General features: G+C 43.8%; 1 protein-coding gene across 6 annotated transcripts in view; it reads right to left on the bottom strand.

The window, feature by feature from the left end:
* Positions 1–10653: 10653 nt before the first annotated feature.
* Positions 10654–18812, bottom strand: part of CEP128 (centrosomal protein 128) — a 289186-nt gene continuing 281027 nt past the window's right edge. For 3 of the 6 annotated variants that reach the window (XM_081118228.1, XM_081118226.1, XM_081118229.1), the window contains one exon: positions 10660–11425. In XM_081118228.1, coding sequence (XP_080974354.1) covers positions 11298–11425 — 128 coding nt within the window. In that variant the 3' untranslated portion in view covers positions 10660–11297. Of the gene's footprint in view, positions 11426–18812 lie in introns of all 6 variants that reach the window. The other 3 variants (XM_081118225.1, XM_081118227.1, XM_081118224.1) reach the window with 2 other exon arrangements.

The following is an 18812-nucleotide window of genomic DNA, read 5'->3' on the forward strand; positions in this document are numbered from 1 at the left end:
GGCCCGCACACGCTCAGGCCCAGCCGTGTGCTTACGGAGACACAGGGGCAGGCGCAGGCCGGGACGCCACAGGTACTCTGCCCACGCCCGTTACGGGAAAATCGGCACATTTCACGCTCAGTAAATTAGCCATTAATATGGGTGACACAGGAATGTTACCTGATCAGTGTGATTTCCATGCCATTCTTGGTTTAAACCCTCAGCCAGGAATTCCAAGAACAACACTGTGATTTGAATTTTCATGAATATGGCCAGGCGACCCGTTCGTGCTAAAAGACACTGAAAATTTGGCTATAAGATCAGTTAATAAGCACCTTTTGCTCACGACAGTATGGAAAAGTGGCTGAGTGTAGCTGTGGCTAGTTCAGTTAGCAAATGCATTTTGAACACTTAAAATACTCCAGCCACTGAGCTAGGAAAAATGCAGCACCTTCCTACAAAGAGCTTACTGTCTAGCAAAATATCTTGAAATTTGAGAGTATGATCATCATATTTAGAGAATCTTTAAATAATGCATCAAATAAAGATGCTTTCTAGAGACCAGTGGTTGCTTTCGGCAATTTTCTATACAGCTTTCAAAGTTTCTGATTCTGGATCCAATACTAGTTGAAAGACTATTCAAGCTATGATGTTCGATCTATGATGAAATAAATAAATTTTAAAAACTAAATCTTGGTTCCTATGACACACATTTCCCTATATTTTGGATCTTTGGCTAATAATTAGAAAAGTGCACTGGAAATATTAAAGTGGCGCTGATTTATTTTGGCCTGACCTTCCCAAGTCCTTCCTGGATTCCACACATAATCAAGTGGCTCTCCACGCAGGTTATGGGTAACCGGGACAGGAGCTCCCATGATGTTACCAGTAAAAGGTAAGTCATTAATCTGTCAGTAAAAGACAGTGCTGCTTTTGTAAAATTAACCAAACGCTTGTATAAAGTTGTATAACCGTTTGTATAAAGTTGAAGTCAGTACCACAATGAGCATGGAGCTCACTCTGGTGGGTGCCACTTTGATGAGCATCAGTTACCGCATCGGGAAAGCGGGGAGGTGTCAAAGGTGTTGTCTGCACACGTATAAGGACAAAAGATCCCTTTCCCACTCCTGCTTTCCACATATTTCAAACACCTGGGTTACAGACCCCAGAAAGTTTTAACTTAATCTCTTTCCTATTTTGTTTCCAGTCACTTGTTATCACTCTGAGAAGAGCAATAAATACTAAGCGCTTCAGGGGAATGAAAATCTAGCCTGAACATCTACTTGCATGAACACCGCATGGGAAAGTGTTTCTTCAGCTGCTCTCTGGTACCAGTGTCGGAGGCTGCATATCCCACTGAGAGGCGTAAAGAGTCCCAAAGGGCAACATTTAGGGTAGAGAACATCTGACCTCAATCATGGGCGTCAGGATAAGAAATGCATAACACATGGTCCCAAGTCAAAAGCAGTGATCTCAAGGTTACTGCCGAGGATGGCAGCTGTTCAGTGGGACATCTGGATCTCCGTGGCTCCAGAACTGGATTGTTCTCACATGAGATCTGTCCACGAGAAGCTCAGCCCATCTTCGGTAATGGTTCTGAGAATCTGAATATCCTCCTCATGTAGTGCCCGACAGTAAATTTTCATATATACACAAGATCCTTGTTTCTGGAAAGTAAAGGTTGCCCCAAAGCAAAATATTAAAATGTGAAGAATCATTTTGGGGTTGTACAAACTGTTCCTTCATCTTTAGGGTTATATTCAAGAGAGACCAAGATTATGCAAGGGTCTTGGCTGTCTTCCTGTATTATTTGATATTATCTAAATATATAAAACTTTTTATCTACTTTTTAAAAGCTCAGTTTCAATCCCTTTTCTGAGAAGAGCAATAAGAAGCAAGGCGTTGATGGGTAATGGAAGTCTAGCATATGCAAGTCTAGTTGTATCAATTTCCACTAGTGTATTATGTAATTATTATAATTTTTAACTAAGTATTATGAAGTATATATCTATTTAAACATATATGTGTTCAGCTAATCAACTTTACCTGTGCACCAAATGAAGGAATTATATTTAAGTTCTTAAAAATTACAAGGTTGAGATTGGTACTATATACAGAAGGCTTTTGCAGCCAATTAAGCAAGACATAATAGGCCTACATTAATTGATTGATGAATGAATAAATGGGTAGACAACTGAATAATGGAAATAATGCTTTCTTGGGTGGATGGCTGCTACTGCTAAGTAACTTAGGAATGTAAGTATGTTGTTGGCAGAGTCCCTGTTCAGTGGTAGGAAATTTTTCCAAAGCAGATAGCAGCATGTGTAATAACATGCATTTGTATATCCATGCAGGCTGTTGTTGCTTTTAGTGGTCTATATAACCACTTGGAACAAATCCCAAGGCATAAAATAATTGAAGACATTTTAAACACAGTTTGAGGGGTTGTGCTGCTTGCTAGAGTCTCTTGGTATTGGTACTTGCGTAAGACCTGTACTTTTATCGCTGGAATTGGCTGGAGGAAGGGGGTGTCCTGTGCAAAGACGCTGAATGAAACCTATCACACTGTAGTTGCACAATAAATAAGCACTCTTCCAGAAAAAAAACAAAAAACACTTCCTTTAATGTATAACATCATGTAATATTTAAATCAAGTGTTCAGAAATTGAGAGTTCCTGGAAAGATTTAGGTAAGATACTTTAGGATGGGAGAATTCTGTGTAGATTCTAATTTAGTTCATTCCCATGCAAATAAGGCTAAGGGGAAGCAACCTGATTTGAAACAAATATTTAAAATTATTAATTGTATAAAATGGGTGGTACAAAACGTAAGATAAAAGGCCAAAACAATGAATTACCAGTCTTTCACGGACAAAGAGATGGAATGATGCAATAAATCCCAGATCTCAGTTGCAGACAGAGAGGAAAAGCTGGATGAGATTTGAAATGTGCAGCGGTCATCAAATCGAAATCTTCCTTGAGATGACAATGTCAGAGTCTGGAAGTGTTACTCTGTGGATGAGTGTGAATGGCTGGCATAGACAGGAAAAAACAAAATTGTACGTGAAATGGAAACAGAACTAAGGCCCTAAATAGGGTTGCCCCCAATTCCCTGGGAGGGAGGAAAATAGGCTAAGAACTTAGCCCTCAAGAGGTTCACGTTTTTTTTGATAATCAAATACTCTTGAAACCAGAGAGGAGTTACACCCATAGGTCCTGATTTAATTGAATGCCTGATGATAATGCTGGTGGAGTCTGGCTAATGGAAGCCAGCTGGGCGGAGCAGGTGGGACGCGGCCTCTGGTAGGAACTCAACCATCTGCAGAAGCTGCTTTAAGTTCTTTACCTGGGTCACCCTTGGGACTGGAGTCATGACATTGGACGCCAAATTTTAAAAGGGAACCCTTGTACCCCACCTGAAAAAGAACCCATGTTCTTGGTTTTTGTTTTGTGATAGCCTAAAACTCACAAGAGGCTACAGTCAAATGAAGGCATCACCCTTGAACTTGAGCATTGATCAGAATCACCCGAGAACCTGTCGCACCGCCCATTGCGGGCCCCACCCGCAGGGTTTCTGAATCGCTAGGTCTGGGGATGCTCAACGAATTTGTAAGTTAACCAGCTCCAGGGGGCTGCCACTGCTGGTTTGGGGCCACTCTTTCGAGAACCGGTGCTTTAAATACACGATAAAGGGACACGCATCTTCCTCAGAGAAAACTGTGATTTGCTCTCAGCGGAATCTAATCAGTAGGTTTACGTGCTATTAAAATTGAAAACTGAGCACTGACCGTCGCTGTTAATTTGGAAGCCAAGCTAACCTCACAAAAGGCTTCTCCAATGGAAACAATAGGAGCGTCACCCACGGACACGTTGCCTTTCCTGGCTGCGGGCTTAGTGAAAGCCCAGAGTGAACCCCGGCCTGCAGCTGTTGGGGGGACGCCGCTGCGCCAGGGACTCTGGGCAGGAAGTGCCTCATTTGAACCGATGCAGCGATTTTATTCAGCTCAGAGAAAGGAAAAAACGGCAACAATTCCTAGGTTTCTCCCAACGTCTTTTAACCGTCCAACCTCCCACAAGCCACCAAGGCAGATGGCTCTGCTCAGCGGGATGGGCCGTTTTCCACACGCTAAGCCCGGAATCCAGCCCGAGTCTCGCTCGCAGGGGGCTCGGCGATCGCAGGAGACGAAAACCCAGGACGGCAGCAGCACGTGGCTCAGCCTGACGACGGCCTGAGAGGCGGCGCTCCGCACCGTCGCTGCCGCCCCAAGCGGCCCACGAGGACCCGAGGCTTAGTGCCGCTTGCACCAGGGAGAGGCCCTCACAGCGCACACCGAGCGCAACGGGCGCCTCACGACGCTGCTCCCAGGCCCGGGGGCCCGCAAGGACGGGGCGCGGCCGCAGGGTCGCCTCTCAAGTAAAGCGTTCCCAAGGGGAGCTGCTGAAGGCAGCCCAGCTCCCTGTGTCCCTGTCACTTTACAGAGCTCCGGCCACCCTTCGCCTCCGCATCCAGCTAGTGCCCGGCAGCAAGGGGCAAACGAATCTAAACAGGCACTACCACTGCCCCGGGGACAACGCCCGAGAGCCACGCAGTGGAAGCAGACAGCCGGTGTGCAGTGGAAGCAGGCAGCCGGTGTGCAGTGGAAGCAGACAGCCGGTGTGCAGTTAAGCAGACAGCCGGTGTGCAGTGGAAGCAGACAGCCGGTGTGCAGTGGAAGCAGACAGCCGGTGTGCAGTGGAAGCAGACAGCCGGTGTGCAGTGGAAGCAGACAGCCGGTGTGCAGTTAAGCAGACAGCCGGTGTGCAGTGGAAGCAGACAGCCGGTGTGCAGTTAAGCAGACAGCCGGTGTGCAGTTAAGCAGACAGCCGGTGTGCAGTGGAAGCAGACAGCCGGTGTGCAGTTAAGCAGACAGCCGGTGTGCAGTTAAGCAGACAGCCGGTGTGCAGTGGAAGCAGACAGCCGGTGTGCAGTTAAGCAGACAGCCGGTGTGCAGTGGAAGCAGACAGCCGGTGTGCAGTGGAAGCAGACAGCCGGTGTGCAGTGGAAGCAGACAGCCGGTGTGCAGTGGAAGCAGACAGCCGGTGTGCAGTTAAGCAGACAGCCGGTGTGCAGTTAAGCAGACAGCCGGTGTGCAGTGGAAGCAGACAGCCGGTGTGCAGTTAAGCAGACAGCCGGTGTGCAGTTAAGCAGACAGCCGGTGTGCAGTGGAAGCAGACAGCCGGTGTGCAGTTAAGCAGACAGCCGGTGTGCAGTTAAGCAGGCAGCCGGTGTGCAGTGGCAGCAGACAGCCGGTGTGCAGTGGAAGCAGACAGCCGGTGTGCAGTTAAGCAGACAGCCGGTGTGCAGTGGAAGCAGACAGCCGGTGTGCAGTTAAGCAGGCAGCCGGTGTGCAGTGGCAGCAGACAGCCGGTGTGCAGTGGAAGCAGACAGCCGGTGTGCAGTTAAGCAGACAGCCGGTGTGCAGTGGCAGCAGACAGCCGGTGTGCAGTGGAAGCAGACAGCCGGTGTGCAGTTAAGCAGACAGCCGGTGTGCAGTGGCAGCAGACAGCCGGTGTGCAGTTAAGCAGACAGCCGGTTGCAGTGGAAGCAGGCAGCCGGTGTGCAGTTAAGCAGGTAGCCGGTGTGCAGTGGAAGCAGACAGCCGGTGTGCAGTTAAGCAGGCAGCCGGTGTGCAGTGGAAGCAGACAGCCGGTGTGCAGTGGAAGCAGACAGCCGGTGTGCAGTGGAAGCAGACAGCCGGTGTGCAGTTAAGCAGACAGCCGGTCTGCAGTGGAAGCAGACAGCCGGTGTGCAGTGGAAGCAGACAGCCGGTGTGCAGTTAAGCAGACAGCCGGTTGCAGTGGAAGCAGACAGCCGGTTGCAGTGGAAGCAGACAGCCGGTGTGCAGTGGAAGCAGACAGCCGGTGTGCAGTTAAGCAGGTAGCCGGTGTGCAGTGGAAGCAGACAGCCGGTGTGCAGTGGAAGCAGACAGCCGGTGTGCAGTGGCAGCAGACAGCCGGTTGCAGTGGAAGCAGACAGCCGGTGTGCAGTGGAAGCAGACAGCCGGTGTGCAGTGGAAGCAGACAGCCGGTGTGCAGTGGAAGCAGACAGCCGGTGTGCAGTTAAGCAGGTAGCCGGTGTGCAGTGGAAGCAGGCAGCCGGTCTGCAGTGGAAGCAGACAGCCGGTCTGCAGTTAAGCAGGCAGCCGGTGTGCAGGGCTGAAGGGAAGGGCGCAGACACCTTGAAAGGGGGTGGAGGCACGGGCTGAGCATCCCAGGGGCAGGTGCCACGCGTTTCGGAGCGAGGGAGAGCAGGCGCTCCGATGGGCGCTCCCGTGGACGAAGGACGCGCCACTGCTCGGAGGGACAGCTGGCATGAGCATAAGGGACGGACAGAAACAGTCTTGCTTTACCCAGGGCAGCCCTTCACGCCCGGCCAACACACCAGCCCCCGCACCACAAGAGAAAACGCGTATTTCGTGCACTCATCTCTCAGCCCTCAACGGCTCGGGTGTTTCCAAGGCCTCCAGGCCGCACGCTGGCCCAGAAAGGACACGGCGTCGCTTCCAAAGACCCCTGAGCACACGACTGTGGGGCCCAGAGAAAGAAATGAGAGAGACACTTGGAGGAAATATTTCCGACTGCAATTCGGTATTTCAAGGACAGACATGTACTATCTCGAATTGCCAGTTTGCACATCGACGGCCTAGTGTCTGGGGCTTTTAAGAGCCATTTGAACTGCTGGTGGCCTCGAGGACTCAAAAATACACCTGACTCTGAATTTAAAATTTTTTTAAGGAAACTGCAATTTCATGGAAAACCTGATACTATAAAAATCAGACTTGTCCTTTTTTTAAAAAAAACAAGTATGATTTTAAGGAGACTGTCAATTAGTGACTAACTAATGAGAATATAATATTATCTTCCTTTCCCTCAGAATAAGATATTTTCAGACTTTTAAATTATAACATCTGAACTGTTGGTAGTTTAACATCCACTAATTTTGTTTTAAAAAAATATTGCTCCGAGCCAGTTTTCTGATCTTTTATTTCCAGTGAAGTATACAGCTAAGATGACACAGAGTGCCAATGTTTAAGGCTAAACTGTCACTTCTGTTTTTATTTAAATACTGTCAGTCAAAACGTTTTACTAACGCATAAAAAATGAGAGGGTGTCAAGTTGTGGGAATCTACTGAGAGATGATAGAAGGCAGTCTGGGCATGAAAGTCATGCATCTGCTAGTTTGAGAAAAACAGGGAACAGTCATTGTGCAACTTTAACTTTTTGAAACATAGCACATTGTTAGAATTGCTCTTCCATTGTAATCAAGGCTACATGGCTTTACTTTGACTATAGAGGCATTTTTTCCCCCCTTGTTCTCACTTCCACGCTCAAAGGCATGAGAGTCTACAGTTTGAAAGGTAGAGACCATCGGATTGTATGTTGTTAAAAGCATCCTCCTGAAAGAGAACTGATGGGACACTATGTTTAGAAATGCAGGATATTCCTACAGCGAGCAAGGCAGCGAGTTGACATCACAGTTGTCACATGGCTTTGTACCCATAGGAGTGAAGCTGTTATGGAAGAAAAGATACCCAGCCACAAAAGTATTGTTTCAACCATGAGAGTAGTCAAAGGCACGTGACATTTAATTCCTTTTCTAACTGGCTGGTCCTGGAAGATATTCAGATGCTACAAGCCTTGGCCTGTGCCTGTGGGCTGTAGAGTTGCTAGACTCCAGGGGTCAACAGCAGGGTTGGCCTGGGAGAGCACAGAGCTGGGCTGGGTTCTGATCTCGGTAGGAAGTGAGCTTAGGCGTGGACAGACCTGGAGAGACTCAGATGGGGGCAGACGAGGTTAGAACTTGGAAGGTCGGCAGAGCAGATCGGTTTACTCCGTTACTAATCAAAATCAAGGGCGACTTCTCTGAAATTGGTTGGGGGCTTGGAACCTAAAGTTCTGCTTCTAGACGTAAGCATTTTTTCCTAGCCTTTAAATTAGATGGGTCCTGTTTTGTACGGAAGTGAAACTGAATGGAATCTTTCATGGCTTAAATTTATTTTCTCAAATAGGGATAGACTGATATGTTTTTATTGCTAAATATTTGAGAACTTAAAAGTTGAAAGATGTAGCTATTTTTATATTGAACTTGAGTGCGTGAAATGTCTTTATATACAAACTTTCCCCAATTTACTTTCCAGCTTAAGGTTCATGGTTTAGTTTTGATCCAAGAACACCAGATGCTTTTGTGAGAACAGCTTCCTCATTTTAAGGCCATGAAAATCACAAATTTTGTTTTGTTTTGAATGGAGACAAAATACTGGGACAGTTTGAGCGTAAGAAGCTTGGAAAAGGAGTCACTTACTCAGTGACCATTCATGTTCTTGGCCACCTTCTCATGCGTAGTTGGGTTTATAGTACAAATCCTGAGTAAAACAACTTGAGATTATTTGCTCCTTCCTAAAAAAGGGGCTTGCTAATTAAATATACCATTTAACTCTATGTAAGAATTTGTTGCCATTTAAAACAGTATTTGTTATTTAACTGTAAGATTCAAGACTCTAAATACACTTCACGCATCACTGACCCGAACCTCAGAATGGAAGATGCACTTACCATAGTTGAAGGAGAAAAATGAAGGAAAATAGGCTTAATTGTTTTCTTAGCTAAGTAGGTGGGTGGATTTTATCCGTGTAACCTTTAAATCCAAATGCCTGCTGCACACCATTTTGTTATGCTACAGGTTTTATCTCTTTATTAGAACTGTGTAAACTATAACAGTAAGAAAAGTCGTCGGTTCTGGGAAACTGGGTGCATAAGATGTGACAAAACTGGTTTCCAACCTTCAAATCAGACACTGCTAAGCAAGGACATAACAATGGCCTGAGCCAACGGGAACAACACCCAGCCAGGTTTCTCCCAGCTCGCTCCCCATGGCGGCCTCAGTACCGTCACTGGAAGCTTAGTGTGTTCAGGGAGATTCAAAATTATTAAACCAAAAAAGTCAGTCTTCAAATGAAGTCTCAGATCGGGCTCATGGCCAAGAAGAAGGTTTCTCCCTGCCAGTGCCCCAGCGCTGGGCAACACGCTGACCAGCCACAATGCTTCAGGCCGCTGCGCTGTCCCGCCAGAGGGGTGAGAAAGGAGAAACACTTGCTGGCTCTGAAACGTACAAATGAAGCTATTAGTGTTTTCTTAACATTCCTTTTGATTTCAACTCCAGCTTGACTCCAAGAGATAGGAAAAATCTTCAGGGGAGACAGATCCTTGGATTTAATTCCATATAAATGGAGGGCCAAGGAATTTCGACAAAACTGTTGCTCACAAAAAGTTTACTTTGCCTTTGAAGTTCTTGTGTGTCCATATTTAAAGTCAGACACCTCCATCCATCCAACAGGAGCCGAGGGCCTATAATATGACATAGTAGCTTTATTTATCTTCTTTTTTTTTTTTCAGATTTTCAAAGGCCTTCCATAAGATCTCTCCATTCTGCTATAAAACTGCCAGCTAATGTTGTCAAGGATTTGCCAAGTAACCAATCTGAGTTACCTTAAACTTTCAGATCTAACTGCCTTGATGTAATGTTTTTTAATGACCCTAGATGTGCTGATCCTGGTTTAAATCAGTTCCTGTTAAACAGAATGGACTGCACAAAGTGCCTGCTAATACATTACCGGGGAAGCTGTTTAACCCTTGTCTGCAGGATTTAAATAAAACCTGTTCATTTCCCCCCTTATTTTCTCCCCAAATCCAAGGAGATGAACTTCAGATCCAAGGAGTTAAAATATCATGGTGCTGGTCAAAATAGCATTGCAAATTCTGACATAGTTTCTTAAAACCCCAGATATTACTATAGAGTGAGAGCACCGGGACCGTGAACTGCTCCTTCCAGAAGGGCTGTTCCCACTAATGCCTCACCGTGCTCACCAGCACACTAAGGTTAGACCAAACCAAACCAAGCCTGCCGAATGTTGTCCAACCCAGAATTTCTCCAGCTAGCCTCAACACATCGCCTTTCTTCATGTAATTCCTAAAGTCAAACAAACTGGGACATGGGCACCTGCCTCCACGTTCCTGTTTTCCTTCCTAGCACAAGACTGGCCATAGGAGGAACTCAACAAGAGGTTTGGGGACAGAATAGAAGATAAAATGCACGCTGTACTCCCGGAGGTTCTGAGGTTATATCATGTAATTTGGGATATGAAACATCTTCATCTTCTTAGTAACCGTAGCATGTATGTTCATGTCTTCTGCACATTCAAATATGGTACGTTAGAAAAACATATCTTGAGTAGAAATGGAAGCATCTTTATGAAACATGGGAAATCTAACAAACACAGGAGGTGATGCGCATTAGGAAGGTATCACTTTATTGTCCTTGTCTCTGTGTAGAATTTTCCCATCGTGACCCAGTGGGGATTTAGTTCCTGGATGTTCACCAATATTTGGCGCTTAATAGAAATCTTTCTCCACTGGTAGATCAGCATGTAGAAAACAAGTTCTTAAAAACACGTTGACGTGGGAAAAAGCTGAGGTGCTGAAAGTAGATAGATAGCGCCCGAGTATATGAGAACTCCTGCTGAGCAAACCTCACCGGCATAGGAGCTGGGTACTGTGATTTGGTCAGAGTAAACCAAAGACGGTGCAGGGTACAACTGGTGATCGCAGTGGGATATTTGGCCACAAAAAGACAAATAAATAAATTGTGCAATGAATTCTTTACAGGGCTCTGCAATTCAGATAGCACTGTAAATTCTTTATTGCTATTTAATACAGATGATTGGCAATAATGTTAAGATACTGCGTGTAGCAATAGACTGCTGGATGGATTTAACAATCCTGAGCATTTATAAAGTGAACAAATATTGTATTTGCATATCTCCATGACATGTTATAACACATGATAATTTATTAGGGAGAAAGCATTTTTTTAAAAATCAATTGTATATAAATGCTCCCTGAATCTAAAGCGCTGGCAACCTCTGCCTCAAGGGGAGCTCATTTTCTAGCCAGTCATTTTTGAAAGACCTCAATTATAAATTCAAATTTTGGTTGGAAAAATGAGACTGACCACACCTGAGAAAGAAAATGCGAAGTGAAAAATATCACTTTCTCTGCTGGTCTAAGTTGCCAGTAAGTTAGCTGTGAGTCGTTCAGGAGCTGACAGTGTTTGGAGTGGTTTCACATGCATCATCCACAAGGACCGACCGTATTGTCACTGCAGTCGGTGTCTGGCAATGCTGGAAAGCACACACTTCCGCTATGCCTGCTGGGTAACGCAGGCCAAACTGCAGCCAGCGTGGATATGCTATTATTTGCAATACACGCATGGAAAGCAACAAACTACATTTTGCTGTTTTTGCTTTCGGGTTCCTCCCTTTTGGATTGTGCACTTGTTCCATCCATTGGGAAACCTCTGGCATCTTCCTTGATTGAAGTCGTATCGGGAGCAAACGGTCTTCTGGTAAATGCTGGCAAAGTACAAGAAAAGAGGAAAATCAACCTAGATGAGCATAACACCTGAACAGAAAAATTGTAAGTAATCATTGTATTTCATCTAGTTCTCTGTAAACTTTACACAGCTTAACAGACCTTCAATGTAGAATAAATTCAATCAGTTTACTATATTTTCAAAAACCATTCATGTGATTTAGCTTGGGGGAGGTGGACTGGAAGTATCTCAGAGTGGGAGGCTGGTGTGTGGTCAGTATATAATGAAACAAGGCACACAGACTTTCCGAGGGAGAAATCTTAAGGGCCTCCTATTACAGAATATTCTTTGTTACACAAAAGGAAATTAAAACTAGATTTGAAATCTATGTTTAATGGTTTTTTACTACGTCTTAACACCTACTGTGAGCTCCAGTCACCCATATCCAACTATGTGAAACCTTCGGGCCTGAGTTCTCACCTCCAATGCCTGCCCATCCTTTCCAATGCTTCCCCATCTTAGAAAATGATACGCTCAACCGCCTAGTTTCTCAGACTTTGGTTGCTTCCTTCCTTTGCCCTGCCCGGGTCCCCCATCCAAATTAAGAGTAAAGTTCTGATGGTTTTGCCCCCAAATTCACCTGAGTTCTTCTGCTTTACACTATTTCTATCACTATCATCTCCACACAAGCTACCATGTTCTCTTTCCTGTCTTCGTCTTGCCCCTCTCTCCACACCACAACTAGAGTTACCCCTTTTTTTTAAATCCTCACCAGAGTATATGTTTTTATTGATTTTAAAAAGGGGAAGGGAGAGAGAGAGAAACATTGATGTAACAGAAACATCGATCGGTTGCCTCCCATACACGTCCCAACCGGGGATTGAACCCGCAGCCTGGGTCTGTGCCCTGACAGGGAATCAAACCAGAGACCTTTTGGTGTACAGGATGACACTCAACCAACTGAGCCACACTGGCCATGGCACAACCACAGTTATCTTTTAAAAGGTAAAGCAGATTAGGTCGCTTCTTCTGCATAATCGTCCCCCCCAACCCCCACCCAACACACACACACACAATGGCCTCCCAGTGAACTTGGAATGAAATCCAAAGATCGGATTTTGGTTCCACTGGGGCCTCATCTCTCCATCTCTCTCCCTCTCTGTCTGTCTGTCTCTCTCTGTCTCGCTCTCATACTTGCTCCATCCCTCCCTGTCTCACTCACTCACTGGCTCTCACTCACTCAGTGCTCCGTCTCTCTAGAAGACCTGCCCTTCTTCTCTGGGTCTTTTGTGCTTTTACTGCTCCCTCTCACAGGAAAATTCTCCCCACTCAAGTTTAACTCAGCGCCTCTTCTGCCATCCAGGTCTCAGCTCAGTTGTAGCCTCCTGGTCAATAACGTAAAGTTGCAGTGCTGTTCCAGGTGCCCTCCGTCATTTCTCCTTTATGCCACCAGTCAGCACTCTACCCTGTTCATTGTTTACTACCTATGTCCTCCATGAGATGAGGTGGCTTTTCTGTCTTGTTCACCACTGTGTCCCCAGAGCCGAACAGAGAGCCTCGTGCACAGCCTCTTAGCAAACGTTGTTTGCACAACTGAATATACTTAAGGGATTTTATTTTATTGTATTTTATTTTATTTATTTTATTTTATTTATTAAAACATATCTTTATTGATTTCAGAGAGAGGAAAGGAGGGGGAGAGAGAGATAGAAACATCAATGACGAGAGAGTCATTGATCAGCTGCAGCCCGCAACCCGGGCATGTGCCCTGACCGGGAATCGAACCCCGATCGCCTGGATCCTAGGTTGATGCTCAACCGCTGAGCCACGCCCGGCCGGGCTACTTAAGGGATTTTAAAGAGCCAATTTCGGATTTTCCAGTTGCTTTCTAGAAAGCACCTAGAGAGTACCTTGTCAAATTGCAATAATCAGAAAGTATCTTGCCCTGGCTGGTTTGGCTCAGTAGATAGAGCATCACCTGTGAACTGAGGGGGTCCCGGGTTCGATTCTGACCCAGGGCATGTACCTCGGTTGCAGGCTCAATCCTGGCCCTGGTCAGGGTGTGTGTGGGAGGCAACCAGTTGATGTGTCTCTCTCACATCAATGTTACTCTCTCTGTCTCTCTCCTTTCCACTCTCTCTGAAAAGCAATGGAAAAATATCGTCAGGCAAGGATTAAAAAAAAAGAAAATACCTGGCCCCTAACTGGCCAGTGAAAAGATAGTCACAAACACACAAAAATCCCTCTCATGTAAAATGAACCTATGAAATGGAGAGACAGAAAGGCTGGTGCTTTCCTAAAATACAAAAAAATACAAAAATCCTTTCAAAACCAAAAAACTTTTTTTTTTTTTTACCTTATCAGTACTGCAATATTTTTACTGTCATAAATCCTTGGCATTTTACCTGCAGGTTGGAGGACAGACTACATATGAGGCATCTATTCAGTTAACCAGTGGATCCTGAGCACACCCAGAAGTGAAGAGTGTGCTCTCTTGCTGTACAGAAACTGTTTTCCACCCGAGGGACTTAAGCTCCGCTACAGGCACCTCAGCGCAAATTGAGAATACTTAACTTTTCCTTTTATAGCAACACAAACCGAGGTAAGGAAGTGAAAGAGGGTTCTTTCTAGCAACTTCCATTGATTTGCTTTTCTAAGACTATCAAGTTAAATTAACATGCATGATTCACTTCCAACGCCTTTCATAATCCTCAGATAACATTCTTCCCTGTGAAAAACCAGTCGATTCTTTTATTTATTTAAATAAACATGATTTACAGCAGTTTTAGAACTTCAGAAAATTTGCAATCCGCATGTATTTTTAAAACTTAATTTAGAGATAACAGCTCCACAGATATCAAGCATTTTAATCTCAGAGGACTTGAGATTTTGAGAAGTCATCTGATTTCTACAGAACTCACTCAAATCTGGCCTGGTCCCGGCCCAGGAGTTAAGGCCTGTCCTGGAGTGTGCTCCTTTAGCCTAAAAGGAGCTATACATGGAGACTAGTGGTCAGTCACTCCTTATAAAAAGTAAAAATGACAGTTTCAAAAGCTGGCATTATGAGTCTCACTTACTCACTAAGCCCCACTGTCTACGGACTGAAGGTAATGGAATCCAAGTCTTCTAAAAGAGTGTCCTGAATCGAGGCCATAGCTCCGAGCCAGCCAGGATAAATTTGGTCGTAATCATGGCTCTAAATAATGGATTTCTGTGTTCCCATTTCCAATGGTAATATAAACTTACAATTTATACATTTCTCTCCTTCTTCCTGGCAGAAGGAATCTACCTTTTCTTGAATTGACCTGAACTACACAAAGCTGACATAAATTACTACTGAAAACAAACTTTCATTAATGCTGGATCATTTCAGAGACCACAAATTATGCAGCATTTTCCCATTTCCTTTGTTTTTTCCACGGTCAGTGGTTCTTCGCTGTAGTTTGGTCACAGTTTGACAGGGCACCTAAGTCAGCAGAATGAACGTCTTAGCATCTATAGCACAGAGGGCCTCATCCAGTACAGATCCCCACTCCACTCAGAAGGAGCCTGTGCTGTGGGCTTAGAAACCCAAGTCCTCCTCTGCACCTATTCACGGCCCATACAGGTCCAAACTGCTCTGAACTCCAACCTCCAGCTTTCATGTTCTACTCAGAAGTTAAATGAACACTTGATAGTCAGACATAAAAGCTGGGGGTTTCTTTCTTTCTTTTTTAAATATGTTTTTACTGATTTGAGAGAGACAAGGAGGGAGAGGGGGAGAGAGCGTGAAACATCAGTGAGAGAGAGAAACATTGATGGGCTGCCTCCTGCATGCTCCCTACTGGAGATCTAGCCCAAAACTGGGGCACATACTCTGACCAGGAATCGAACCCGTGACCTCTCAGTGCATGGGGCAACACTCAATCAACTGAGCCACACAAGCCGGGGCTGGGGTTTTCTTAGTAACATTTTATTTGTGTAAGATTCCTCTTTAGCCTAAGTGTACATACACATATCATACAGCATCAAAGGGCTACACAGAAAGACTGCCATCTCTTGCTCCATCCCTCCTAATCCCACAATCCTGCTCCCTAGGGTCAACCACAATCAACTCTTTCAGCTTTATTTTCTGTATTTACTTCAAGTTTTGTAAATAAAAGCAGCTTATATTGCTATTTTCTGATTTATCATTTTTAGACTTATCCACACCCACCCACTTCTCCCTACATAGTTACATCTGAACTTCAAGTTATGTCAATAGTGAGTATTTATATTACTATGACTATGCAAATATGGTTCACGTAACCTAACAGGTGTACTACGAAAATGTTTCTTTTCCTGCTCATTTTTCCCTCCTGGAATTATTAATTGACCTATGTTTTTATTTTTGTTTTTTATTTGCTCTTTTTCTTAATTGTCTCTAATAGCTCAGTTAGATCAGCCATATTCTATTAGTTTTTTTCTGAGGTGCTCAACTGAAGCAAATCATGTGCCAATTCTTTTGTTTGTTTATTTCCTAAAGATTTTCCTGATGGAATCTTCCTTTCTTCCTTCAATAGGAGAGGACTGAAGAACACGAGTGTCCGGATGAAAGGGGCCCACCCAGCAAGTGGCTTGTAAAGTAAGACAAGACCCCAGGGAGGCTTAACATCATGAAACTCGGTGGGGTTAAAGAGAAGATCCTACAAGCTCTGAGTGGGGCTGAGTGGGGAGTTAGAGGTGAGGGAAAAGATCACTTCAAAGGCACAGGAGTTAAAACAATAAAGACATAAAGTTTTCAACAGCAACACTGGATTTGGGAAGATAATTGTGCAATGACTTCAGAAGGAGTCATTTTCAACCTAAAATTTTATACCCAGCCAAAGTTTCAGCCAAGTATGAGGGGGAAAAATCCATTTTCAGAAACACAAGGACAAAACATTCACCTCCCTTTTTTTTAAACGAGCAGAGAACGGCCTGGGATCTGAGACCTATGGACATCAACTCAGGAGGAGGGCAAAGGGAAGTCTCCAGAAGACAGCAGTGCACCAGGTACTGGTGGGAGGGCCCGGTCACCCGCCCACTTCTGGCCTTTCTTCTGTTTCCTTTGTTCTCTCATCCCAAGACTCTCTCTAATCAGGTATTGTCCCTCAAGGATGAATTTTCTAAATACCTTATCTTTTCTTTCCTATCGTCACTATTTTCCCTTCTACTTTCTTTGTGATTTTCTCACCTTCCTTTTCCACCTTTCTAGTTTAACATACTTCCAATTTATGAGATCTCTTACCCTGGGTTCCTTTTTCTTAGCATCTTGCTCTTATTTTTAATGGATGCAATGTTTTTCTCTCATATATCTGAGGGCATTAATGATACTTTTAAAGGCACCTTCAGTTCCCTGGATTATGAATTTACTGTAGGCACTGTTTTTCTCTTTGTTGGTGTTGACATCTCTCCTTTGTAATTTTAGAAGTTTAAAAGGAGGTTATAGAAAAATCACAGAACAATTTCCGTAATTAAGCTGAAATGCTTTTGTGCTACAAAAATGGAAAAATATTCAGGGTGATCCTAATCCACTTCTAAAATATCACATTATGAAAAACAGAAAATTCAAGGTTCATTAGAAAAGCAAATAATAATAAATGTGATTTCTAGGAATAAGTTTAATTCATTAACATAAAATGTTTAACAATAAGGCTCCTATGATTACATTTTTAAAAGTATCCTTCAAAATATTTAGTGTGGGGGGAAAAATCATAAAACAAACTTGTCTAAAAGAAGAGCAAAACATAAGGCTATGAATTAATAAAATAATTACATAATTTATCAATAAGTTAAATAAAGAACTTTATTTCTGTAAAATTTTTTTTATTGATTTTTAGAGAGAGAGAGAGATGTGGATCGCCTACCTCGGGCACACCCCCTACTGGGGATCAAGCTGGCAAGCTGGGCATGTGTCCTGAATGAGAATTGAACTGGCAACCTTTCTGTGCATAGGATGACACTCAAACAACTGAGACACACCGGCTGGGGCAAGAGGTTTACTTCTGAAGCTAAATTTTTCAGTCAGATTTTACAATATAGTCAATAGTAAGTATTTTTAATCCTAATTATGTTCTCAGTGATCTTTTGTTCCTATTCTTATTTAACTGTATTTCCTTTTAAGCCAGATCACTTATATAGAAATAAATGACTGCCTGTGGAAAATATAACATATCTTGGAAAAATGACCATGGCTGGTCATGAAATGCTATTGAGTGGAAAGCTGAATATAGTTTCTCTCACTGCCTGTCATAATATTAAATAAAATTCTAAAAGTCTTGACATTTTCCCCCCTATGTCTTCTAAGCACTTCCTTCTAGCGCCTGTCTGGGGAGCCTGATGAGAGTTATATGGCAGAATTAAGAAGCGGCAGAGCAGTGACCTGCAATCATGTCACAGAGCTGTTTATCTGTGGCCAGGTGTATGAGTGCCTTAATGGATGGGACAGTATGTGTGACGGTGCTTTGACCCACCCTCCTCCATGTTTATATACATCACATATACCTGAGGAAAATATTCAGTTGCTTAATATGAAAAATAAAAAATGTGGCCTATGTACATCTGATCCTGAGGTACCATAACTAACTTGAGATATCACCCATATTAAAGGTGACTGTCAGATTAGAATAGCAGACGGTTTACGCAGATACATCAAATCACTTGGTAAAATGGTTAAGACAGGAAAGAGGAAATGCTTAGCTCTTGGAATAAAATAATGATGACATAATGGAAACCAAAACATTATCAGAAACTGATAAATAATTATTCAATGGATTCATAAATATAAATCAGCAAAAATGAGAAGAATTATCACTTTTGGATTTGACCTACTTCCTACTTCCTTGTGGTTTATTTTGGCATTTTATTTCATAGCAACCTAGATTTTTTAAAATAAAAGGGTTGTCAGATTTAATGTACAAACTCTATGCCCATGATAAATTGAAGAGCTAAATGATTATTTAAATAAGAATCCATTAAATAACACTTGAGTCTCAATGGTTTGGATGAAAGTGAGCTTAAAGGTAACAACTCATATATGCAGGATGCTGAAGGAGCGGTGGAGAACAGAGCAGGCATGGCACCTGGCACGATGGTTCCCTCTCTGGTGAACAGAGGACTCAGAAAAAAAATAAGTCATTCAAATAACAAATAACTCCATAATTATTCTGAAAAGGGTTTTAAAGAAAAATTATGATGCACCCTGGGCACTCATAACAGAAACCCTACTTAAAACTGTAAGTTCCGAAGGCTTCTTTAAGGACTTTACATATGAGCTGACACTTGAAGAAGGGGAGAGGTGGGTGGTAGGAGATGGTATCCTGGGTCAGCAGACTCACACCTTGTTGGTGTGGATGATACTTTAGCAACATTTACAGTGTAGTCACAGAATGAAAACTAGCCTGTAATATCCTTAATCTTTGCAAAAT

Source organism: Miniopterus schreibersii (genome assembly GCF_964146895.1).
Source record: "Miniopterus schreibersii genome assembly, chromosome: 1".
In the NCBI taxonomy this organism is placed as follows: Eukaryota; Metazoa; Chordata; class Mammalia; order Chiroptera; family Miniopteridae; genus Miniopterus; species Miniopterus schreibersii.